We start from the raw sequence: 26235 nt of genomic DNA, 5'->3' as shown, positions 1-26235 counted from the left end.
AAGTAAAAACACTGGCTAGTTTTAGACTATATATTATTGTTAAAAATACTTCTGTCATGCAACTGAATTGAAGAAAAAAAATTGTGACCCAAAATTTGTTTTTTTCTATTTTAAATTTTCATATCGGTTCCCCTATAAACCCAAATTTCCCTAGATTTGACTTGTGACGTCAGCGTTAAAATGGTGGACGTCCGTTCAGCGCATTGTGAAATCTCGTTGTAACGGTTTTATATACGTTTTCTAAAAATTTGTGAAATTGTTTGTTTAAATGTACGATTAACTAGACACTTTTCAAAATGTTTCCCACAAGGAAAATTGATGTCGACAAACACGTTGAAGAATGCTTGAAGAAGATAAATAACGAGACCGAGGTAAGGTTTTGAAATCGCTGTCATTCCGTTACGCCGGTCGAAATTTTCTCGTTTTTTTCACACTTTCAAAACATGCTTACTTATCAGAAGATGCATAAAAAAGTCATCGCCTTTATCGATTCCACTTGTCCTTATTTTGAAAATTGCGTATCATTTATTATTGGAAGATTGTCTCATGCATCAATATCACATGCAAAGAACCTTTGGCGGGAAATTATTTTTAGTTCATAAAAAAAAGTCTTAAAATACGCTTCGTGTTGGGTCTAATTTGCCAAATTTTAGGTAGTGTTGGCATGTTGTTCACCTTTTTGTTATGCAGCTGAGCCGGCAAGGTCACATTTAATCAATAAATGGGGTAAATCAACTGATATTGGGCTCTTTCAAACACAACCTATATTCATTGGGTTTTTACGTTTTGTTGCGATTATTGTTAATCTAATGGTTTCATTAAATCATAATTATATTTATTTCGTATTTTTTGTGCAGTATGATAAGCTGATAATAAAACTAAAAACTTTTGAAATATAACGGGTGTTTATTTAAATTTAGTGTCATAGTTGGCGGTGGTATAAGCACTGGTATGAGTGTTTTGTGAACGAATCACAATTTTTTATACGCCCGGCGAGGTGTCAAATGGATAGCTTTGACGCCAAATTAAGAAAACACGCTTTATACAGAGTGTGTCAAACAACTTTACGAAGCTTGCACCTAATGTATGCACTCAAATATACAAAAGTCACAAAACACTAGATACAAAAAAATACACATTTAATTATATAATTTTTGGAAACCCATGACAGTAGTTGTCAAACTAATCACTGTTACAGGAATAGTCATAAACAGTTTTTGAGAAACAATTACACTGGTCAACAAATTTGAACAAATTTTCGGTAACATTGATTAAACTACCTTCCACGTTTATGATTTTTCACTCTGATTTCGAAAATTTTCACAAAAATGTCTCATCACTTATCATTCGTATGTTAGCATGTTACCGTGTTAAAGCAAAAGAGTACTGAAAATAATTCAACTATTTAATATATTTTATTATGAGCATACAATATTTTAATAAACTAATTTTAGAAACATTAAAAAAGTCATATATTACAATAAAAGAGTGAAATCTCAATATTTTCTTTTGTTAGGTACGTTATTGTCGCGTTTTAAAAAAGCTAACAGTAATCGCCCATCATGGAAGGGTTTCAGCGGCCTTGATAGCGTCCTTTCATCTTTCTGATGTCTTGGTGAAACCTCTCCCCTTGTTCGTCACTGACAGCCCCCAGATTTATTGGAAAAAAATCCAAGTGGAAGTGCAGAAAATGTATTAATTAAATTATTGGTAAAAAATGCAACAAATAAACGGTACGTGTTATCAAAAAACTAAATGCATTTTGTTATTTAGGAAGTAAAAAACTACTATTGACCAAATTGTCATCAATGTTACCGAACCCTTGTTGACCTGTGTTATCATTTGTTCTATCAAGAGACGTCATGAATATGATTCTAGTTTCTATATCTTAATCACTAACTATATAAAAACGATGTAATTTTTGAAAGAATGAACTAGAGCAGATTATCCAATTTTTCAGAATTTGTAATCGAGTTCGTATCGGAATATGTATTATTGATTGCATCTTACAGGCACAGGCCTCGTAAAATTATGTAAAACAACCTGTGTAAGGGTGAATCTGCGAATTACATTAAATAAAATAGTTTACACGGAAAATAAATTTAAAAAAATATTTCTTGATTTATGTTTTGGTGGCGATATACCAGATACGAAAAATTGAAATTGTGTATTTTTGATTACAGCGCAATCTTCGCTGCTTGTCTTTCGCTAAGCAGTATTTCAAAATCGAGCGTTACGAGGACGCCCGTCGTTACGTCTCAACCTATCTTAGTGCAAGACCAAATTCCGCAGAAGCTCATTGCTTGCTCGGCAAATGCCTCGAAGCGCTCGGTCGTAAAGAAGCCGCTCTTCAAGCCTACACAACCAGCCTTCGGCTTGACTCTAAACAAAACAGTCTCGTTCTCAAAGGTATGTGAAAGCCTTTCATTTAGTATTCTTTTCGGCAACATTTGTTTTTCAGTTTGCGAACTCTTAGCTTCTGATGACGTTGAAATGGATCAATCCGGTGCTCGGTATTTCTGCGAAATGGCTCAGTCTTTCGACCCCCACAATCCTGCCATCTTCAATTTGAAACAACGTATCCTCACGTCGGAAAATGACGATCCTCGTGATGTTTCAAATTTGATTTTGAAAGAGTTAGAAACTCGGCCGACTGACGTCAAGTTGCGAGTACGTCTATTAAAACATCTTTTACAAAATCATTTGGTGAAAGAGGCGTACAAACATGCCGCTGATATCGAAGCTAAAGACTTGTCGATTTTTTGTAATGTCACGTGGTACGAGGCTGTAGCCGAGGTCTTGGTCAAGTACCAAAGGACCGTTTCGTTGCCTAATACTCTCGGATGGGAATTTTGGTTTTTGTCGGTTTCGGTTTTGGACAAGTTGGCCGCATTGACTCTGTCTGAAAACAACGAAAATATCAAAACAGCAACTGAATACATCAACGCAATATTCAACTTTGACCAAACTCTGACCAAAGCTGCATTAAATATCAGCGATTGTCCCGACAAACATCTCGTTCAGGAATTCTTGAATCATTACAGCGCGCAATTATGTTTTCATTTGGTCACTCTGGTGTTCAAACAAGCGCAAAAAGATCTCATCAAGTTCAAAGAAGCCGCCAATATCACCCTACCTCTACTTTTCGCATCTTATCACTCACAACCACCTGATTTGCAAAGCATGTGGTTTAACCACGCGCCGGAAAATCGTAGAAATTTATTACGGAGATGGCGAAAGGAGGCCGCCTTCAGGTGTTCACAAACTGGACATATTTTACAAGCGGCTGCCAAAGACCGGAAGTCTATACTTATCGAGAAAGCCAATCAGTATTCAGTGGGTATGTGGCGAGAGCAATTGTTTAAAAAATTGTTTGTAACGCGCGACCAACAACTGAAAATGAAAACAAGTTACTTTTTGAGCGACCAGAAACTGCTAGAAATTATAATACGGTTACCGGAAAGTAGCGAATTACTTAATTATGATGAAGAGGCACAACTGATATTTCCCGATTCTCTACACCACCATATTTGGATCGCATTAAATAACAAATTATCAGATTTGAAATGTACAGTTTTTGAAGGGTTGCAATACTCAGTCAAGAACCTGAAAAACTGTGGCGCTGAAACTTTGAACGTTTTGGACATTCAGGCGTTTATTTACTGCGCCACTTTRTGTGCCAAATACAATYTAGAAAACTTGCGMCACATTTCATACTACAACCTCGATAAACCCAATGTATTACCCGCCGCAGTTACGCAAGAGTTGGGTACTCTGAATCAAAATATTTTCTTCAAGGCTGCTTACAAAATGTACAAAAATGAATACGATTCCGGCTTGGATCAAATTAGACTGACTCTCGTAGACGGAATAAAAATTCTTCGGTGTGTGGATAACAGTTTAGATGTCAAACTTTTAGTAACACTAGCGCAAACGTTCGCCGAACGTTCCAAAAACACGACAAAGCAATCCGAAATTGAGTTTAACGAGGCGCGAGCCGAGTTATATTATAAAGCAGCGCTACCAATTTTGGAAAAAATGAAAAACAATCAAGCCGTTTCGCATCCTCCAAACAAACTGTTTAATTACAAATCAAAAGACATGTCTTTGACTGAAGTTTGTGCCCATATCGAGGCCGGGAAATTATTTAGTGGTTGCCAACTGATGAAGAAGAAAGAGTACGAGAAAGCGTTGCGCATTTTTGAAAGTTTGCGAGACCCGTACGCGAGTTTTTATCAAGCTCAGATCTACAAATACATGGCTGATCAGCAAACGAGTCAGAACAGGGAGAGTGTGACTTCGGAGATGCGTAGTCAGAATATAATTCTTCTTTCTCGTGCCAGGGATTGTCTTTACTTGACTTTGGATCGGCTTAGGGAACCTTCAGTTGATCAGAAACATCCTTTAAATGAGCAATTGGGGACTGAAATTGAGAAAATCGAGCGTCTTTTGTCTCGCATTGATCCGGATTGTACCAACAGAAATGAGTGTGATGGTATGTCGGATGAAAATGTCTCATCGCCTGATAGTACTGGTGATCATTACGTAACAGGATATACCGGCAATACTTCAAGTTATTTTAACGGAGTTTTTACACCTAGAGCTGAAAATCATAATCATTCCACACCTTACCGGTCTGATCTTTTCAAAAGGGAAGCCAAGCCGAGCCCTGAACGACTCGATGCTCAATTGAGACAGTTAACAGCATCGAAAGATGCAGCCATTACCCATATTTTAGAACATAATAAAATGATGATGGAGTCACACAAAACCTTAGTAGATGAGTTGAGAAGTTTCAAAGAGGCTGTTACTAATCTCACAGTAACAGTCGATGAACTTAAAACAATGAAACATAGTTATGAGGAATTGAAGGATGTGAAAAAATCGGTAAACGAATTAAAAGCGTCGGTGGATGAGTTGGATAGTTTTAAAAACGTGACCGATATGGTTTATGAGATGAAGAAGGAATTGACAGAGTTGAGGAAAGAGGTTAATAAGACTGGACAATTAAGCGATGAGGATATCTATGGCTTGGCTAATGAATACGGGGCCGAGTACAACTTAAATCCGAATTTGGCGGCTTACAATTCGAATTTGTACCAAAACTACCAAGCAAGAATGCCTGGAACATCCCTGTATGGGCCTCCTCCTTTGTACCCAGGAATGTATCCGCCTATGGCTTATGCCTATGGAGGTTTAGGCTTACCTCAAGGTGGTGCGTTACCATTCGGCCAAGAGCAAATTCCTGGCATTTCCGGTCAAGACTTCCGAGCTATTTCCGCCGCCTTATCACAAGTACAACAACCTCCAGTGACTTACGGCCAAACCACACCTCAAACTGGTCTCAATTTGCTTACCGCTCAAGGAATTTCTCCTGCTACCCAACCGACATTATTTAAGGACACTAAAGCCACGCCTACTACCAGTCAAAGTGTTTTTCCCACAATTGGAGGGGTTACTGTCACAACCACGCCTACTACGAAAGCTCCGCCTGTCAATGTCGTTATTACAGCTTCAGATCCTTTGCCAACAACTAAGGTTACAACCGCTCAACCGATCCTTTCAGTCACCATTCCACCACAACATTTGAAAGGAAACATTCCCAAGAGTCAACCACACAATTACCAAATTCCTCTGCCAACAACCACAACCTCAAATACTTCACCGTCAGTTTTGAGTAAACCTCCACCAGCGATTTCGACTCAAAGTATTTTATCAAATATTGCACCTCCTGTTTATTCCGCCGTTTCCGATAAAACTCCGGTCAATGTAAGTTTGGGATTACAAATCGAAAAATCTTTAGAACAGAATTTCAACTCAAGTAAGAACGACTCGTTGAATAAAAGTACCGTTTCGACGGGTTCGATTGAAGAACATGACCCGTGTCCCGATTTCAAACCGATAATTCCACTTCCGGATGAAGTACCGGTTATAACCGGCGAAGAAAACGATATGGTTTTGTTTTGCGAACGCGCTAAACTTTTCCGTTACGTCACCGAGAGTAAGGAATGGAAAGAACGAGGTGTTGGTACTTTGAAGATTTTGAAGAATCCAGATACGAAGAAAGTTCGGATTTTGATGAGGAGGGACCAAGTCTATAAAATCTGCGCTAATCATTTTATTACCAAAGAAATGGTTCTGACTCCGAATGCAAAGTGTGATAGAGCTTACATTTGGGCTGCGCACGATTATGCCGATGAAGAAGTCGTTTTGGAAAAGTTGTGTGTGAGATTTAAGACGTCGGAAGAAGCGAAGAAGTTTTACGATGCGTTTGAAGCGGCCAAAAAGGAGTTAAAAGAAGGAGAAAACAATGTTGAAACGAGTAAAGAGGCAACACACAAATCTAATTCTCTTGGTGGCTTTGTTTTCACGAGTACTCCGACGTTTAAACCGAAGGAAGATAAAGTTGCTACACCCGTTACCAAAGAAGAGCCGACCAAAGCAAGTCCTTTCTCGAATTTTGTTTTTGGATCTACTAAAACCACGAATTTTCCTACTTTCCAAACTCACTTTTCGCCAGTACAAAAACAAACTGAAAGTCCTAGTAGTAAAGCTAAAGAACCAGTCGATGATGAGTCTGAAGAGTTTGTTCCAACGGCTGAATTTAAACCAGTCGTGCCTTTACCAGAATTAGTCGAAGTTAAAACCGGCGAAGAGAATTGCGAAGTCTTGTTCGAAAGTCGAGCGAAAATTCTGCGCTTTGATACAAGTGGAGAAACAAAAGAGTGGAAGGAGAAAGGAGTTGGTGTTTTCAAATTACTTAAAGACATAACGACTATTAGATTAGTCATGAGGAGAGACCAAGTGTTGAAAGTCTGTTGTAACCATCAATTACTTAAAAACATGGAATTTAAATTTATGGCAAATAATCCGAAAGCATTGACTTGGTGTGCTAAAGACTTCTCAGAAGGAGTGCTTAAACCGGAAACGCTCGCTATAAGATTCAAGACTGAGGAGTTAGCAAATTCGTTTTTGAAAGCTATCCAGAGCGCCCAAGAGTCCCTTGATGAAAACAACTGCGTATCGAACAAAACTCTAAAAACCGAATCTCCTGTTAAACCGACCGGTTTCGGCGATAAGTTTAAACCGGCAAAAGGAAGCTGGGAGTGCAAGAATTGCTTTGTTATAAATGACGGCAAGGCGAACTATTGTGTGGCTTGCGAGACACCTAAAAATGATACAGTTCCGAAAAAAAGCGAGAGTGACGCCTCCGGAGCTGCATTTTCGTTTGGGGTTGGTGTGTCCAACTCGTGGGGTAACGCTTTCAAGCCTAAGGAAGGTTCATGGGAGTGCAAGACTTGCTACATCAGAAATGACGCAGATAAGACACATTGTATGTCATGCGAGTCGCCCAAAGATGACACAATTCCGAAAAAAGAGCCTGAAAAAGGGGTGAATTTAGACACTGGTGGTTTGAAGTTTACGTTCGGTGTTCCGAAAAGTGTTGATAAGCCGGCCACTGGTTGGGGGGATTTATTCAAGCCGAAAGAAGGGTCTTGGGAGTGTAAAAATTGTTTGATTCAAAATACCTCTGATGTGGTTTATTGTGTGGCGTGTGAGAGTCCGAAAGATGATACAGTTCCGAAAAAGGAAGGTCCGAAAGGTATCAATTTAGATACGCCGAATCAGAAATACACTTTTGGGATACCATCAACTCAGACTCAAACCGGGGCTAAAGCCACTTTTACTTTTGGTCAGAGTAGTATATCCACTGAGAAACCGTTTGTTTTTAAACCTAATGTTAGCACAGAGAAGAAAGACAGTTCTGCGAATGAAAAATTTGTGTTTGGATCGCCCCAAAAGCACGATTTTGAATTTATTCCGAGATCGCCGAGACGCATAAGTAGCGGAGGAAAAGACGAGGAGTCTGATGCTAGTTATGTGGAGGAAGAGTGTGATAACATTTACTTTAAACCGGTGATTCCGCTACCGGATAAGGTCGAAGTGAAGACGGGTGAGGAGGAGGAAGAAGTTTTGTATTGTCACAGAGCAAAGCTTTATCGGTTTGTTGATAAAGAGTGGAAGGAGAGAGGAATCGGTGATTTGAAGATTTTAAGGAGAAAGGATAACGACAAATTGAGGTGAGTGTTGAGATATCGTTAAAAATAGTCATTTTTTGATATTAAAAATTGTAGGGTTTTAATGCGACGAGACCAAGTGTTTAAGATTTGTTTGAATCACATTCTCACTACAGATATTAAGTATTTGCCTAAGGATGATAAAACGTGGCTGTTCCATGCATCGGATTATTCTGAAGGCGAAATAACCGAAGAACAATTTTGTCTCAGATTTAAGAATGCTGAAATTGCTCAGGAATTTATGAAGGCTGTGAACGATGCTTTGAGTGGAGCATCAAGTGATACAGGTAAGATGCCAAAGTGTAGCGATGGAAATTGTAAATTAGTTATTTCTCTCGCTACTGTTACAATTTTTCTTATGACGTCGTATTATTTGTATAATAGAAGGTCCAATTAAATAGTTCTTATCTGAATTGTGAAGATTTTTGCTCAATTTTATTATTTATTTGATCCTGGATCTGATCTTGTGATATATTTCAAACGTATTAATGGGATGTTTTTATTGCAATAAACTAGTGGTAAGTCTATAAAATCAATCAAAATTATGAGATGTATGTATTATCGCGTCCAAAAAAGATGGGATATTAATGTCATTCGGTTGATGTTGTTAAATGTAAAAGGGTTCTAAAGAACAACCTCACTTTAACCTTACGTTAAGGACTTACCGATCTCAGACATTAGTTGGAGTCTTCGCTTCGCTCCTCCTCCAAACAATTGTCTTCGATCGGTAAAATGTCGTTACCGTTCTTGATGCTTAATATACTATTACGTATGTTTCTAGAATTTTGGGTGTTTTGAAGGTTTTGAAAACTCAGAGTTGACGTTAATAATATACCTATGTTAAAAATTATTTTAAAAGTTTATAAGAAATTATTACTAAAATTATCTATTACAATTACATACTTATTTTGCGAAAGCAACAAATGTCGGAATTGTTTTAATGTTGAGAAGATCAGAAAACCTAGTGGTATTAAATTCAAATTGCATCCGAGTAATTTGAAGTGACTCTTATAAAATCAGTGGCTTCTTTTTTTTTAATTACATGTATAGTTTTTATATCAGTGTATTAAGGTGTAAACTAGTTTTTGGATTTTTTTTTTACGTATATTACAAACTAATCGTGATTATTGTTTTGTTTTAACCGAAATTAGTTAATCACTCACTGATTTAGAGGAAGTTCAATACCTCGTAATTTTGAAATTTTTTTAGATTTACCACTCTTTACCCTTTTTTATATCAATTTTGTTTCTGAATTTAATTTTTCTATAAAGAAGTTTATTTTTAGCTCGTTTTGAAGAAAGTATTTTTTTTAATTTTGCGCAGTTATACGAGTATATGGTTAATTGCTATAAAAAAATAATTGCAATATTATTTTTCATTTACAGTGTGTCCTCGGATAGGTGAAACGACTCTTGTAAAAGATAAAAAATTCTCTATTTTTTTGGGTTTAGCTTTTCTTGGTTAATTTCCAACATAATTTTAGAAAAATTAAATACAAGGTGTCCGGAAAATTGAAAGAGAGTAATTGGGTAGTCCCCCAGAGTAAAAAATGTTTAAAAAATTGTATCTGTCATTTATCTTCTCACATTTGTGTTATGTTTTATGTCTATTTAATGACTATGAATGAATAAATGAATAATTATGTCTATTTAATGACACTGATGATTTTGTATATTTTTTATAATTATTTAGTAAAAGTACAAAAACTTTGCCAATAAAAGCCACAAATAACTTTAAACAGAGGAAATTTAGGATACAGTTTCCTTGTTTCCTCTTGTGATAGTCTGTAGAAAAAAAAACTTGGAGAATTATTTTTCCAACAGAAATAAATGGAGCTAAAGTAAAATTTAAACTTTCATAACTTCGAAATTTTTATGGAGATTTTTTTTTAAACATTTTTCTTGTTGTCTAGGGCACCGCCCGATGACACAGTGTCACGGAGGTGCGCGACTTTCTGGACACCCTGTATGTTTTTGGAAATTTCAAAAAACCTATTTTTTTTTAGAGTAAAGTGCCTTTTATGTGGCAAATATTACAAAAAGTTATTAACAAAAGTTTAGAGATAATAAATATAAAAAGAACAAAAATTATACTTGGTTGATGATTTTAAAATTTGACATAAGGTTAGATGTTCATTCTAAACAACTTTTCTTAATAACTTTTACACATACACATAAAAGCCACGTTACAGAAAGATATTTTTTTGAAAATTTTCAAAACTAAAATTATGTTTGAACTTAATCTTTAACCAAGCGGGGCTGAACCCCAAAAAGTTAAAATTTAAATCGAGATTTTTTTATCTTTTACAAGGGTCTTTTTACGTTTCCGGGGATAGGTATATCCTGTATACCCCCAAAAGTTGCATGAAAAGTATGCTTTTTGAGCTTTTCTTTTTTATAGTATTTCAAACAATGTATTATCCTAACAATGACCCAGTAACTAATAACAAAACTGTTGTAGCATGTTATTAATTCCATTACAATGTGATATAACTGTCTCATTTAAAAAATTGGTAAATTGTGAGAATAACATTTTTATTACGTAATTATCACACTTTACTTTTATTTTCATGTTTTTTCTTTATTTAATATTAGTGGTATTGTTGGTTTTGTTTGGTACATTTATAAAAGAATAAATAAAATTTGTAAAAAACAATTGGATTTTTATTTCACCAAATAATCCCAGTAATACCTAAATCTATCAAAGCACGATACTAATACTAATAATAGGTAAAGCTAATCCTTAAATCTTTGAAATCCTCATTTATTTAATATTTTACAGGCAAAAAACTTGAAGAACAATCAGAAGAAGATGAGGTCGAATTTATTTCTGAAACCAAAGTAACACCCGAAGAAGAAAAGGAAGCTCTCAAGTTAATGTTGCCTTCGAAGTTTATGTCTTATCGTCAATTACCCGATTGTCAATGCCTACAGTGCAAAAAAGACGACGAATATTTGAAAGATCTCTTCAAAACAATCGATGAAAAGTCGACTGCAACTCCTCCAGTTAGTCAACTTTTTATCAAGGATGCTGATACGCCATCTGTGAGTGAATCTTCTAGCACAAGTTCGATTTTCACCACTCCGAAAGAAGAAGTTTTTAGTTTTAAATCAGCTGCTGAATCAGTATCATCACCTGCGGATAGTTCAATCACTCTTAAAAGTCTTCTTAGCAAACCGTCACTCTTGGTCACTCCTTTATCCGCTTCCAGCGGAACATTAAGTTCTGCCAATAATTCGTCAAATATTTTCTCTTCTCCTACAACCACAAGCAGTATATTTGGGGTAAAGTCGCCCACAGTCTTCCAAACAGCCGGTGATAACAAAAAGGAATCGTTCACATTTGGAACTAGGACCCCCGACACTACCTCTTCTGGCATTTTCTCATCATCAGCGACGACCGCGAAATCAACTGGAAGTATTTTCGGACCCAGTAGTGCATTCGAAAGTGGCGGAAATATTTTCGGCTCGAAATCGACTCCAGTTTTCGGCTTCGGAAGTTTTGCTACTACGACTCCAACGACCACAACGTTTGGTAGTCTTTTTAAAACTACTGGTAGTCTCTTCAGCACTCCTGCTACAACTACAACCGGGAGTATTTTTGGGGGTTCACCGGTAGTTTTTGGCAAAGGTGTGGATAAACCAATATTCGGAGGAGGCGACAGTCTGGCAAAAGCGACCGAATCTCCAATCAGACCTGTTTTTGGTGCCTCGATTACTGAAACTGAAGTGAAAACAACAAATTTGAAGGAAGAAGATGCTCCAGTTTTGAACGCCGATTCTGGAATGACCTTTGCAAGTTTGGCGGCGAAAAGTACAGACAAACCGACGTTTGCCAAAGAGAAAAATGGTAAGTTGTGTGAAATCATGTTGCGGTCATTGTAATATTTTTTTTTTGCAGATACTGAAACACCGTTTGCGTTTTTGGGTGCCGGGGCTCCAGTTTTTGCCTCAGTTAGTCCTGATAAGAACAAATCAAAGACGGCAGAGGAGGCGGAGGGTGGAGGAGATGAGGAGTACGATCCTCATTATGACCCCATAGTGCCTCTACCAGACGCCATTGTTGTGTCGACAGGTGAAGAAGACGAAGAGGTGGTTTTTAATGAACGGGCGAAGCTGTACAGATATGACGCTGATAATAAAGAGTGGAAGGAGAGAGGAGTAGGGCAGATGAAGATTTTACACCACCCAGGCAACAGTAATAAGACATTTTATATAATTATTTGATTTAAGTTGAACTTTTGTTTTCGTAGATACGTACCGATTTCTATTAAGGCGTGAACAGGTTCACAAAGTGGTACTTAATCAGTTAATTATCCCAGATTTGGAGCTTCAACCGATGACAACTTCTGATAAGGCCTGGGTTTGGGGGGGCTATAATTATACGGATGATGGTTCGGCGTTAGAAAAGTTAGCTGTAAGATTCAAAAATTGCGACTTAGCTCAAAGTTTTTACAAAAGTGTCCAAGACGTGCTAGAAAAAGTTAAAAAAGCTCAATCAGAGAAATCAAATACTAAAACTGAAGAGCAAGTTGACTTAACGAAACTTATTCCGTCTTCTATTCAAAATTTTGGAGTTGAAGAGGTGAGTGGGGATGAACAAGCTGGTAAAGATGTGTCCTACGAGGAAGAGGAAGACGAGGATGATGACGATGAGGACGATGATCGGTAGGTCGTTGATGTTTACTTTTATTTTATAGGCTATTGTTACTTTTGATTTGTAATTTTATTGTCTAAATTAATGTATCTTATTTTTGAAATAAACATTTCGAAAAAAAATTGCTTTCAAAATTTGTGGTTATTTCAGTACTGTCATGTTCATGAAACGGTGTACTCTCAGCGAAGAGGTAAATGGCGAGTGGAAAGTTGTAGGTCTTGGTGATTTGCAAGTTTATTATGATCCGGATCTCTACGCAGCGAGAATTTGTATTAGCAACGATGATGGTGAAGTTGTGAGCAACACGGTTATAGAGAAAAACACTGTTATGGAGGTAGGTTTTAAAAAAATAACTGCTTTGTCGCTACAATTTTGTTATAGTTGGATAAGAATAACTGCACTTGGAGTGCATATGAATGCTGTGATGACGACTTCCGCAACAGGACACTCAAAGCTACGTTTAGTAGTGTCGCAGCGGCACAAGAATTTCACTGTAACTATTTAGAAGGCTTGAATTACGCTCATGAGTTTGACGTTGTGAATGAAATTCCGGTAGCGACTGAAGAAGAGACTGAATCGTTAGATCATTAATCGCTGATTTGAATTTGTCTTTTTATATATTTCCACATCTGTTCCTTTTACAAAGTTTTAGTCTAGGAATTTTATAGAAGTTAGATTTTACGCAAATAAAAACTAGAACTAATTGCTGTTTTTATTTAAAATTTTCTAAAAGTTATATCGTAAAAAAATAGTTAATTTTGTACCAATAGTACGCCACCACTACCCAAAACCCAGCGCCCCATAAATTTTCAAAGAGGGCGATCAAATGGGTTCCGTGGTCTTTATCACAATTGACCAACCAGCGTACAGGAATGTGGCCGTAAGTCATTTGGTGGCCAATGTAAAGCAAAATTGCGTTCATTCCCGCGAAGAGAAAGGGTTTGCCACTCCACCAGTTTTTAACGTCGATTAGTACGTAACAAATTGAGAGGAGGAGGAAAGCGAAACAACTCGTCACTAAAACGAAAGATATTGACCTAAAAGAACGTAATTATCAGAACGAATATTCAGAAAATTAAAATACCAAAGATTTTTATTTACGGGGATTACCCCATCTTCCTTGCTGAAACCGCATAGAGCGCCTCCTATAATTCCGGCAAAGACACTCCAAGATAACCAACGAATTAAACGAGCGGAATGTTCTTTATACACTAATAAAGTAATTCCGGCTTGAACCCCAATAAATACGTGGACGATCGAAGTTAAACACCCTGTATAACAAGTAATAATTTTTTTAATGAACCAAAAGAAGATTTACCTTTCTTATTTTGTTATATTTTAATTGTTTCAATTTTTTAGAATTCAAAAAATCAACACTACCACAAATTCAAACAACACGTACTGTTAATAATTTGCTTCAGTTCAAAATTGTTGAGTAACTAGACAGTTTGTCTATTACAACTATTTTCTCGTTACCTAAAATTCCCTCAGGATCAAACGCTTGGGCTCCCAAATAAATTTCTTTGCTTGTGGGTTTTTGGTACCTGTGTTTGCCCAAAATGACGGCATCAATATAACCCGTGGCTCCCCCTGTGCAATTAAAATATTTTCCGTTGTCGTGTAATCCACCTGGCCCTAAATAGCCGCTAAAATTGTTTTTTATTAAAATTAAAAAAAAATCTGGCAGTTACCGGGGACAGTCTTCGTCCGCTAAAAGAAACAAAACCATACAGTGAACGAACAATATGACCAAAACAACAATCCAGCCTTTCCATAAAATCAAAATGTCGGTGACGAATTTACCGATTTTGTGCTACAAACGGTTATTAAATGCTAGAGTTTTGAAATGCCAATTGTGAAAAAATACATACTTTTGATTCGGAAAATTCCCGTTTCATAAGGAAGAGACAAATCGTGGTGACTACAAGATAACATATCCCAAATCTTTGTAAGACACCAAATATTCTCATGCATTCTAAAGTAGGTCCTGAACCCAAAAATATGCCCAAACAGAATAATTTTATCGATCTCTAGAAAACCAACTATTTTATTAAACCAAAGTTATCGACATTTCTACCTTCAAGACATTCAAAAAAATGTCCGTATTTGAAATTTGTTTCTTAAAACTTGAAGTCAACGAAATAGGCGTGCAAGCGCCCATAATCCACATAAACCATGGAAAAACCAAATCGGCAATATGTAAACCATTCCAACTCGCATGATCCACAATTAGGTATCCACCTGCCCCGTAATTTACAAATATCATAATCACGATACTGATCCTAAATTCAAGTAAATTACACTAAAAAGCAAGTAATTTTGGGCTTATTTACCCTCGAAACGTGTCAAGTGATTTGACTCGTTTTTTCCCTTCGGGTTTCTTCTCTTTAATTTCGTTTTTGTTCACAAAGTGTTTCCATAAATATACAAGACCAAAGACGCCCAAAAATAGGACACAATAAATTAGAAAAACTGTAAGAACAGCTGAAAATTCACCAAACTGAATATAATTCAAATTATGATTTAAGAAACTTACGAAAACTTATGCTTACTGCATTTTTGATTGTGTTTACCATACAATGATTCGCTTTAGTTACATTCACTTCGTATATTCCGAATTCTCCAAATTCGTCACCAAACTCACAAACATATTTATCCCAAGTGTACAATATTTCACTATTTGTTGTGCTTATCCGGTACAAGTTGTTTGGGGTTTGATTCAAAATTAATCTAGTATTGTCTAATAAAATAGAGTCATCCGTTTCCAAGTCTTCCAGTTTGACAAAAGGACACTAATTGAAGAAAAAATTAATAAAATTAATCACTCACCTGATACAAACCTTAACACAATCGACATGTTTTCGAAAAATTCTGTATGTTGCGGTTGGGTCTTCAAGATTTATTGAAAGATAAGCTTGGTCTATTTTGAGTAAGGACATATCGTAGCCTTTATAGTCATTTTGTCCATAGTCTTCAAGCCAAGATAGGTCAGTCATTGCTATAGGAAATAAAATTATGAAATGCATAATTTTATTGCTATTGCGATAATTAAAAATGATTAATTAAATAATTTCTATAGGAAATAAAATCATAAAATGCATAATTTTATTGCTATTGCGATAATTAGAAATTATAGCTACAATCAAAATGCAATTACGTTTAAATTAATGTTAGCACTCAATTTAAAATTTGATGTTCTATTTAAACAATGCTTGACTTATTCCAAATGAATTGATAATAAATATAGATACCTACGCTATAAAGGACAGTAAAAGTCTAATATCGCACGTCACTGAGATAATATTGTTTCCACTATACCTAATTAGTAAATAGCTCCAATTAATTTGTATACCTGTCATCCACGTAAATATTATATAAATACACTAAATTTTTATTAGTTAATATTCTTGATAACATTGTTATGAAAGATGAAAGCAAAAATTCGCGAGCACAGCCTCGTATATATTAGCCAGTTTTTATTTTTTTGTTGGTATTGGTAGTCACTTGACCATTATAACCCGACGTTTATGCCCAAGAGAAAAACGCTACATGACTTTACAATGGGACATACGGAAGAGCCCCTTGAGAGAAAGAAATATTGTAAATTTCCTCAGAGGTTTTGATAGCAACAGCTGGCCATACAGATGTTCTCCGATTATTGTAATTGTGCTCTTTCTAGCGTAGAACTTAAATATTAACATTTATATGAGCCTCACATATTTTATTACGTGTTTGCCTTGTTTCAAATGAGTAATTGCGTGGATGAGTTGGAAAATGTTAAAAATTGAAATTCTGTAGGTGAGGTGATGAAGGTAAAAAAAACTTTCACAACTGTGTCAAATGTAATCACAAAATTGTTTAATTGCTTTTCGTTACCTTATACGGCACGGTTTTATTTTTAAGACCAGTAGGTAAACAACTCATTAATTAATTAATAAAATTTAATTAATAATTAAAATTTGTTTGCGGAATTTTTTATTTTTTGTTAACATGAAAATAAAAAATGTATTGGTACTTACTTTCAAAACCACTCTGCTGCACCGATAAAGCAATTGAAAATAATTTGCTGTTTAGGTATTTTACAACATAACAATACTGTTATCCGTGAACGGGCCTTGATAAGATAAAAATGATAATTCTACAAGAAGAGTTTTTAAGTTACTGCTTATGCTATGTTGTTGCCACTTAGAGTTAATCTGAACCCCCTCTCTTACTCACTAGGGGGACTATTATGAAAATTAGTCTAAAATTTTAAGAATAGTTCAAGCAATTGATAATAATTTGATTATTATCAGCACATATTTTATTGTTCTAAGTAGATCACTCATCTTCAAGTGACAAAGAGATTAGTAAAAATTTTGCTTATTGTGCTAGAAATTTCACGGCATGTTGAATAGGAGTGAGTTCTGCTTTCACTTTTACAAGTGTACCATGTCAACGTAAGACGTAATCAAAGAAACATAAATGAAAAGTCAAGGTTGTGAATATAGGTTTCAAAAAATAATAAATAACCGTAGACCAGTTACATATTTTTTATTGTTAAACATTCATCACATGAAAATACGTGCTGTTATTTACAATACTTTTAAAATGCGATAGAACTTGCATTCAGAGGTTTTATGCAAGAAGTGGTGGAAAGGACGGAAGATCGACAACTTCTTGCATAAAACGATTAAAATCTAAACCTACTTAAGAGAATGAACAACTTTTGCTTTATTGTATTATTTCTAAAGAGGCGAAAGTCCAAACGAGTTATTTTAATTTTCGCTATTTTTTAAAATCCTAAATGACGAGACAGCTGTTAGTTGTCCATTTGTTGATGAATGGGGTGTTGCGGCTGCATGTGATGTTGCAGTTCGAGAGGAATCATCATGCGATCACACTGAAAAAAAGTTAAAAAAACACTTCAATCAATTTAATTAAAAAAATTTTTGGATGCAAAAACGCATTTTTAATTTACTTTCTGTCTGTTAATCTACTAACAAACAAAAAATAGATAAACAGATTTTGTCTCTAAGCTGCTCAGTCCCATGCGCCGTGTCTGATTTTTCATCAATCACAATCCAATCTGAAAGTCCGTAATTAAGTTAATTGCTTGTTCGTCAAATGAGCAGATAAAGCTCGCGGAGCTTTTATCGAAAGTGGCCACGAGAAGGCATTAGACAGTTTCCGTTCGATTGGCTTCCGTTACTTAAAAAAATATTATTCCTACCAATGATGTATCTTCCGGGCAAACATGTACCGAAAGACCGTTTGTCGGGGGCGGCCTGGACGGGGGCTGCGGCGGATGGGGCGGTATGTCCAGCATGGCAGGAACGTACGTGGCTCCTGGGAGACATTTGGAGCACTGGCGACGCAGCGCTGGACGTTGGCGGGAACCCCGGCATCGGAGAGCGAAGCAAAGTTCGCCCCCCATTTCCGAACAGAGCGACTGGTGCGGAGCACTGGCCGGACGCTGTAAATTTCAGTTTCGAGGGAACATAGTGAAAGATTTCACGTCATAGATATAACGACATTTGAGGAGCAGACTTTCAAAATGCAGTTGAATGTTTTTACGAATTGGGATAAAGGTTTTTCAAGTTATTTGCAAAATGCCTAAGTACTCCAGCCGTAAAATTAGTGCCCCTATTGTGTCCAATTTGTATACATATTTTTTCACATTTATTGTCACTGATGTAAAAAATTAAAACTATTTCTTAAAACAAGGACAGTTTTTGTTCTCTCCTGCAAAAATGCAAATTTTTGACAAAATGCTTTTTTAAAGTCTGCTCCTCATTTAATCAATGGTGTAAAAATTTGTAGTCTAAAAAATTGAAGAGATTCCAGCCCATTAATTTTGTTTTTTTTTTATTAGTTATTAAATATCTGTTTTTTTTTAAATTTTTGATTGTCCGATGCTTCATAAAGATACCCTTTATTATAATAATGTTAAGATTTAACACTTATAGAGGTATAGAGGGGTGTCATTCCAGAATCCCATCATTCAAAGATAATAAGCAGCAACTTTTTTATCTACATATCATTATAAATAACTGTTTATAGATAACCTTATATTTTTTTTAGAGATTACATCTACAATATAAGATACAAAATATTGTTCTTTTTTGTTGTTTTAATGAATAAGGGTTTCTAATGTTTTTCTGCATACGAAAATTATTATTGAACTTCACTATACTCAACATCGCCATCAGTTTATTAGACTGAGTTTTATTTATGGATGTTCTATAGTGTATTAAGTTTCTCACTTTATCTCTCATTTTAAGTATATTAACTTTTTCTTTCAAAAACAAATATATTTTTGTATTCTATTTTTCTTATTGTTGTTTTTTATTATTTTTTTTATAATTTTAATAGTTGCACAAACAAAACACTATAAATTAATCTTTCTTCGAGCAATACACATGAAAGAAAGTTTCCTTTCAGATCTTTTATACATTTATGTTGGTATTACTTTCAAGACTTGAAAACAATAATTACGGGAAAAAATTATTTCTTCTTCCCAATTTTTGCTGAACAACAAACAACCGCAGATATACAACAATGGATGTATTGTTATCTTGTAGACGATTCTTCGAATTTTTAGAGCAAAAAAAATTTTTTGCGCCATTTTTTAGGATTGCGTAATAACCGTAGACCAGAAAAGTTTTTTGTTAAAGATCTCAACACAAGAAGCTTCAAAATCTCATTTTCTAAATCTAAATACAAGTTTTCAAAAATCAAAAATTTTTTGGAGTAGTATTTAAAAAGTTTATGTAGAATGTTTTGTCGCTTTAAATATCTGAGATAATAACAATTTTTTTCACTGAAAAGCTTGATTTAAAAATTGGAAAAATAAAATAGATATTTAATATAAACAATAAATCTGATTCATTTTCTCGAAGGGTAAAGGAGAATAATAGAAAATTTAAGACATCTTTGATATTTTAAAGAATGTAACGTTACTAAAAAAAGAGTAGAATAAATACGAAATTCCAAATATTATTAAGAGTTATTATTATTATTTTAAATTAAAAATTATTTTCAATGGGTGCATCCGTTCCAATGCACCCATGTAGTTTGCGCCAGTGATTTTAGTACATTAAAAAACAAATTTCATAAGACTAGTCTTGAAACACAAATTCAAGATTAAAAACGAGTAGCGTAGCCATGAATTATTTTAAAGAATAAGTGCTTTAAGGTCTTATGAAACAAGGTTTTTATGTTATTTTTTCTAATTTATCCTCTAATTTTAAATGATTTTGTCGCCTTTTGGCTACTAAGACGTCACGTTCTTTAATATGTCTATTAGGGAATCAAAATGGAGGCAAATTACAAAGAAATATATTAAACATTCTAACTATGATTCAAGTCGTCTATTTAAAATAACGTTAATGTCTTTTTTGTTTTACTTTTTTAACAATTAGACATTTGTGAGCCAAGAGAGTTTAATTTAATTGTTAAAAGAGCTGGAATTACTCCGCTATCAGTATCGCGAGGAAGCTCTAAGGACACAAGCTTAATAGTAAATGAAGGCGCAATTAAGTCTGATTTATCGAAAGAACAAAGCGAGTTTTTTTATAAAACTTGTATCTCTGTAAGACGAATCAGACTAATAAAGATTAACTGTAGTATTTAAAATTATTTGAGCTTACTTTTTCGGTGAGTGCGTTTTTCTTGGAATTATAGCAGAATTCGCAGATTGCGATGATGACGGCAAAAGCGAGGCCGCAAAGTAGCACAACGAAAACTCCTCCGATGTTATCGACACCTAAAGAATTTGCTTTGGACTCTTTTCCCTTCTCGTTCCTGCTACATGTCTCTCCCGTATTCTTCCACCATTTGTCGTACAGCATTTGAATCTCTCCCTTTTCCTGTAACTCTAATATTGCAAGTGAGATCTTATCCCGCCACGGGCTTCCCATGGGGGTGGCTATCCCGTATCCTTTCGAATCCAGGAGGCCTCCGATTTGGGTCAAATTGCAGTCACGTTGGACGGTGTAATCTAGCATCGTCGATTCCATAAGAAAAGCATAATTCCCCTCTAGCACCCGCTGGATGCCCTCCTCATAAGTGGGGACGAATACGGATGGTTTCCGGTTCTCCATAAAGCGCCACATTTTCTTGTATGTCTCTATCATGGAGTCCTGAGAAGGATTAAAAATTTAGCGAATGTTACCGGCGGCGAAAGTGGGCTATTGGCAAGGATGAAATGGGTACTCACTCTAAAGAAAGTCATTGTCGAGCCGCTTTCAAGTGTTCCGTAAGGAATTTCAGTCTGACCTGCGAGATCCTCCGCATTTTCGATGGGAGTTATCATACGCTCCACGGTGAGGAATGCTGCCAAGTTCGCCGTGTACGAGGAGATTATTATCAGGGTGAAGAACCACCAAATACCGCCAACTATTCGCGTAGAAGTTGCCTAATCAATCGAGGAATTAGTAAAATATATTTATTTTAAGACGCACATGGTCCGATTATAATCCTATCAAGTTTTAAAATCAACAGAAATATACTCTTCGGGTGAGCTAACATTAAACTCGATTTTCTTTTTCTGGTAGTAAAATAGTGCAAGTGTTCTATTGCTCTCTTTAATGAGATCTTACTAACGTTGAATTACGGGATACTTGCCTTTTTGTGGGTAGTAAAAATTTAGAAAAAGACTTTCAAGATATAACTTTTCTAGCATATGAACCTATAACGGTTTTATGGATTGTAAAATGTAAATAAATTTAGGAAAATATTTCATAATAAAAGTTTGTAAGTGAAATTTAATTTTTTTAATATTTTTTTTTCGTTAATCACAAACTCCTAGTTTTACTGGGAGTACAATTTTAAAGGTATTGTTAGAGAGTTGAATTACTTAATTTCAAAAAATCGGTTTATTATTTTATTAATATGTTTTATAAAGATTTACAGATAACAAAAGTTTTTTATGTTCTATCAATTTTTGTAACATTTTAGTTAAAATACGCGTATTATACCTACCGGGTGAATAAAAAGTATGGAACCAACCATTTTTTTGCATAAACTAATTGCTTTACGAAAAAAGTGTGATCCGGATGGATTAAAAAATCCAATAAGAATTCACTTTTTTCCATTTTTAATCCGCTTGAAACCACCCCTAAGTTGTACCTTTGCACAAAAAACATGACCAAATGCATGAAACGACCACTTCGTTTAAGTTCGGAATGCAACTTTAACAATATATTAAAAAAAAATACTGGCTAAAAAACAATTTTATTTAATTAAAGGTTATTGTTAGATCAAAATCTTTATTTAAAAAAATTGTCATGGTGGGTTGCCATTATTTTTTTTATCTATTTCGGTGTTAGAATAAGTCTATTCCAGCACCCAAATGACGTCATTTGAGTGCTGGAATAAGTCGTTCGCGGTAATTTAATTTTAGTGACGAACTTTCTTCACAATTCATTTTTAAATTGAAAATATGAATTATTTTTATTTTGTACAGCCGCCTAAAATTATTCCACTTACCTAAATGTCGCCAACCGTCGCAAAATTCTCTAGAAAAAAATTATTTTCGTTTTTTAATTTATAAGATTATATAAAGCGGCAAAATAGAAAAAATAGTATAAAGCACTTGTTGCAGAAGGTTCTTCAAGCATTCATTTGTTCCTCAACTCGCCGCTACGCGGCTCGTTTCGGAATTTCAAATTTGTGTTTGAATAGATACCTTCTGCAACTCGTACTTTAATATACTATTTTATTATACCTGCATCATAATCCTAAATTAAAACATGCTGCAGCCTGCCTAATTTGGCCTTTATAGCACGCTGAAATTTTAAAGTTGTCTAGTAACAAGAAAGAAAAAAAGTGAAATGTCTGGACCAATTACAACGTGAAAAAATGTGCTTAACAACGTAAACTAGTAACCGTCTCTACAAAAACGATTCACAAACAACCTTTGATAATTTTATTGTGTAAATTCACATTTTTTCAATGCTCATAAATGATCGTAAATGGGCAGGTATAATAAAAAATAGCGTGTAACACTCGTTTATAAGCGCCTTTAAAACACTGAGGGATTTAAGAGCACGACGCGTCAGCGTGTTTTAAAGGCTTGCTTATAAACTAGTGTTATAATATACAATTTTTTTCAAAACTCGAAAACTAAAAAAAAATCGAAAAAGCTTATTCTTGAAAAACGATTACATTTTCATTGTTCCTTACACGGTACTAATTATTTTTTTTATAAAGTTTATGCGAAAAATTCTTGGTTTCATACTTTTTATTCACCCGGCGTCTAAGGCCCTGTTAGTTGTAGCTTAATAAGTCTCAACTCTATTGTTAACCTGGAGTAATATTAAACTGAATGTGATGCTCAGTGTGTTTTATGTTGTTACAACTAAAAAAAAACTAGGGAAACATGTATCACAATAAGACACTCCAACACTAGCGCCAAATCTCGCTTTTGCCTGAAAGTACCATGTTGAATAAGCACCCAAAGCAATCTCAAATCCGTTAAATTAAACATCTAGTATGGCCGTGGTGAAGTAAGTGAAAAGCAAAATGTGACATGCTTGGAAAGTAGGTGCTTATTTCACATGCAGGTACCAGAAGGAGTGTTGGTTTTGTGACGCATGTTAGGACTGCTTTTCAGCTTTCAACATGGTACCTTCGGATTCAAATCCGATCCTTGTTGCATCAATGTTCCGATCGTGAACCAAAACGAGTTCGCTAACGAGAATTGGTTCTCCACTAGTTCGTTCTCCATATCGCAAGGATGTGGATTATGCCATTCGTAAGGCGAAAATCTCGCCACTACGAACATCGTTATCGAGACCAAGACGTAGGCAGAGAACACGTACATCCAGATATCCATTGCCAGCGGATTCATGAATGAAAAGAGACGCGCTTGCTGACTGGTAGGCACCTTCAAAGGACGAAAAATAACAAAAAGCGAGTGGTAAAAGCAAGGTGTGCGTCTAGTGTTGAAGGCTTGTGGACACAGACGAGGTGTACCTGCGGGTTCACTCCGGAAGGTTGCCGGAGAAGCGTTCCGGTGGCGAACCAGAAGCTGTTAGACATGTTGAGTTGGTTTACAAGGTAAGTGGTGCGCTTCCGAGGTTGGGGGTACACCCACTCGTAAGGTGTGAAGCGGGCTAAGGTGAATAGGGTAAAGCTAGACATGAAAAATGCGCCGCCTACAAAAATCCAAATGTCGAAGCCGAGAGGATTCAAGAAGGAGAAAAAGGCGGACTCCTTGTCGGTGGGCACCTAAATGAGCAAATTACGACGCTGTAGATTTGAATCGGGTAAAATTAAAACAAAAAAGAATTTGTCAAATGTTAAACTAAATAATTTTTTCTGCAAAACATATTTTTCGAATTTCAAATTTTAAGGTGCAAGGAACTTTTTCTTAAACGCGTGTTACTTTTTGTTCTTTGTTTTTAGCCTAATTTTTTTAAATTGTTTTCTTGCTAAATCAGAAAATTTTATATACAGGATGTTCCATTTTCATTGTTACAAATTTAACCAGGTGATAGAATATTTAATTTTAAGATAAACGTTTCCTATAAACATGTATTGAAAAAGCTTATAGATTTAAGGGAGCTACATCTCCTGAAAGGGGTGCATCTTTTAATGGATTTCTTCCAATATTTCAGAAACCATTGTAGATAAAATTCCAAAATTTGGTACAACTAATAACCTTTATACACCTAAACGAATTCAAAGATAAAATGTCGAAATTTTCACTCAGGGGCGTGTTAAACTGGGAGGGTTTAGGGTAAAAAGTACTCTAACTATTTTGTCTGTTGGTTCTTGCCACTTTCAGCCACACAATTCTAAATTTCATAGTTTTTCTCAAAAAATAGGTCTCTTGCGTTTTTTCGATACAACTTACCGTTTTTGAGTAAAATTAGTTTACACTTTGCCTTAGAGACCAAAATGAGGATAAAAAATAAAAATTAAATTTGTTTTACCGTTTAAGACGCCCGTGTTTAAATATTTCGACAACTGATCTTTGAATTCGTTCAGGTGTTTAAAAGTTATCAGCCGTAATTTTATCTATTCTACAACAGTGGGAAAACCCCATTAAAAAACGGATCTCTTTCAAGGGGTGTAGCTCGCTTACATAACATTTTTTGATAGGAAACCTTTGTCTTAAAATTGAATGTTCTATCACCTGTTTAAATTTGTAACAATAAAAACGAAACACCTGTATATTATATACAGAGTTATTCATAAATATGAAGCAATATTTGAACCTCAAAAATGAGTTATGAAATGATGTTAATTTTAATAATAACTCGTGTCCGATCTCTATTGATAAGAATTTTACAGCCTTCGGAATGTGGGTATGGAATTTTTTTTTTTTTTTGTAATAACGTTGGAACCATTTGACCAAATATTATAAAATTTGGAATAGTTACTTACTCAATTTCCGGTTTTAGCAGTTGCAGGTCACATTTTCTGTGTTTTTCAGTTTTTTTGGCCTCTTAACACTATTTTTTTATTGCTTAAATCTAAAGAGTAATCAATTTCGATTAAAAAACACATAACCTTTTATAACACTAAAATGGACCGTTTTAAAGATATTTTATTTAAAGTGAGGACTGCACAACTCTGAAAATGAAAAATATGAATTTTGAATAAGTGATATCCACGCCAACCAATGACCATGGTCACATAAATCCCTGTCAGGCATCTGTTAACTTTGACGATAAATTTTTGTGAATTTTTTATGAATGAAATGCTACGAGATACATTTGGATTTATTCTAAGTTATGTTTGCAGTCTGAGGTAAACTCTTTTATTAAATATTTTCGATTAATCGTCTAATAATCGTCCAATCTCAAGTTGACAGATGTCTGACAGCAAAATATGTGACCATGGTCATTTGTTGCCGTGGATATCACTCATTCAAAATTCATACTTTTTGCTTTTAGTGTTGTGTACTTCTAACTTTAAATTAAAATATCTTTAAAACGGTCCATTTTAGAGGTATTAAAGGTTATGCGTTTTTTTATTCAAAATTGATTACTCTATTGTTTTGACCAAGAAAAAAATTATGTTAAGAGGCCAAAAAAACGAAAAAACAGAAAATATGACCTGCAATGGCTAGAACCGGAAATTGAGTAGATGTGTCCGGCTTTCGTAATTACCAGTTTAAAATGTATGTTCTCGCAAGTAACTATTCCAAATTTTATAATATTTGGTCAAATGGTACCGCAGTTATTACAAAAAAAAAACTAAATTTCCATACCCACATTCCGACTCCTGTAAAATTCTTTTCAGTGGAGATAGGCCACGAGTTATTATTTAAATTAACATCATTTTATAGCTCAGTTTTGAGGTTCAAATATTGCTTCATTTTTATGAATAACCCTGTATAAAATATAAATAAAAGTTTATTATTTGGCTTTTGCTCTCAATTAGTATTTTATTATTTGTCTTAAGTTACCCAAGTCTCATAAATTATCCCGTTGACAAGACAAGAAACAATCCATTAAATACAGTGATTACTGTGTCTGATTTAACAATGGTGTGAGCAACGCTTGAG

General features: G+C 35.0%; 3 protein-coding genes across 8 annotated transcripts in view; 1 reads left to right on the top strand and 2 right to left on the bottom strand.

Annotated features, from left to right (window-relative positions):
• The first annotated feature begins 174 nt into the window (after positions 1 to 174).
• On the top strand, positions 175 to 13437 carry LOC123014999 (E3 SUMO-protein ligase RanBP2). The gene is made up of 9 exons (XM_044414391.1): positions 175 to 371; positions 2184 to 2409; positions 2462 to 8081; positions 8136 to 8365; positions 10860 to 11927; positions 11979 to 12275; positions 12331 to 12745; positions 12885 to 13068; positions 13116 to 13437. The coding sequence occupies exons 1-9, from the start codon at positions 297 to 299 to the stop codon at positions 13323 to 13325; spliced, it is 8325 nt and encodes a 2774-aa protein (XP_044270326.1). The 5' UTR covers positions 175 to 296; the 3' UTR covers positions 13326 to 13437.
• LOC123015001 (heparan-alpha-glucosaminide N-acetyltransferase-like) lies at positions 13429 to 16903 on the bottom strand. Its single transcript, XM_044414399.1, has 10 exons — positions 16754 to 16903; positions 15575 to 15732; positions 15271 to 15526; positions 15068 to 15218; positions 14812 to 15016; positions 14606 to 14764; positions 14426 to 14547; positions 14211 to 14380; positions 13819 to 14005; positions 13429 to 13771 (listed from the first exon to the last, which is right to left on the bottom strand). Exons 2-10 carry the CDS (start codon positions 15728 to 15730, stop codon positions 13468 to 13470), a joined length of 1710 nt encoding a protein of 569 aa, XP_044270334.1. The 5' UTR covers positions 15731 to 15732; positions 16754 to 16903; the 3' UTR covers positions 13429 to 13467.
• Positions 16904 to 17258: 355 nt separating this feature from the next.
• Positions 17259 to 26235, bottom strand: part of LOC123015000 (glutamate receptor ionotropic, kainate 2-like) — a 41594-nt gene continuing 32617 nt past the window's right edge. For 3 of the 6 annotated variants that reach the window (XM_044414392.1, XM_044414395.1, XM_044414394.1), the window contains 5 exons: positions 23347 to 23604; positions 20935 to 21132; positions 20366 to 20857; positions 17947 to 18189; positions 17259 to 17616 (listed from right to left, as the gene is read on the bottom strand). In XM_044414392.1, coding sequence (XP_044270327.1) covers positions 17536 to 17616; positions 17947 to 18189; positions 20366 to 20857; positions 20935 to 21132; positions 23347 to 23604 — 1272 coding nt within the window. In that variant the 3' untranslated portion in view covers positions 17259 to 17535. Of the gene's footprint in view, positions 17617 to 17946; positions 18190 to 20365; positions 20858 to 20934; positions 21133 to 23346; positions 23605 to 23693; positions 23949 to 26235 lie in introns of all 6 variants that reach the window. The other 3 variants (XM_044414393.1, XM_044414396.1, XM_044414397.1) reach the window with 2 other exon arrangements.

This window comes from Tribolium madens, unplaced genomic scaffold (assembly GCF_015345945.1).
Source record: "Tribolium madens isolate multiple individuals breed KSU strain unplaced genomic scaffold, Tmad_KSU_1.1 Scaffold_97;HRSCAF=244;Tcas5.2_LG3a, whole genome shotgun sequence".
NCBI lineage: Eukaryota > Metazoa > Arthropoda > Insecta > Coleoptera > Tenebrionidae > Tribolium > Tribolium madens.
Note: the sequence above shows the minus strand (reverse complement) of the source record. Positions and strands in the feature narration are given on the sequence as shown.

Excerpts from the sequence above, each read along its gene's own strand:
- LOC123015001 (XM_044414399.1), bottom strand. The coding sequence starts at position 15,730 with ATGACTGACCTATCTTGGCTTGAAGACTATGGACAAAATGACTATAAA. Across the intron at positions 14,381-14,425 it reads GCGGACGAAGACTGTCCCCG|CGGCTATTTAGGGCCAGGTG; the intron begins GTAACTGCCAGA and ends AAACAATTTTAG. Across the intron at positions 13,772-13,818 it reads CCCGTAAATAAAAATCTTTG|GTCAATATCTTTCGTTTTAG; the intron begins GTATTTTAATTT and ends ACGTTCTTTTAG.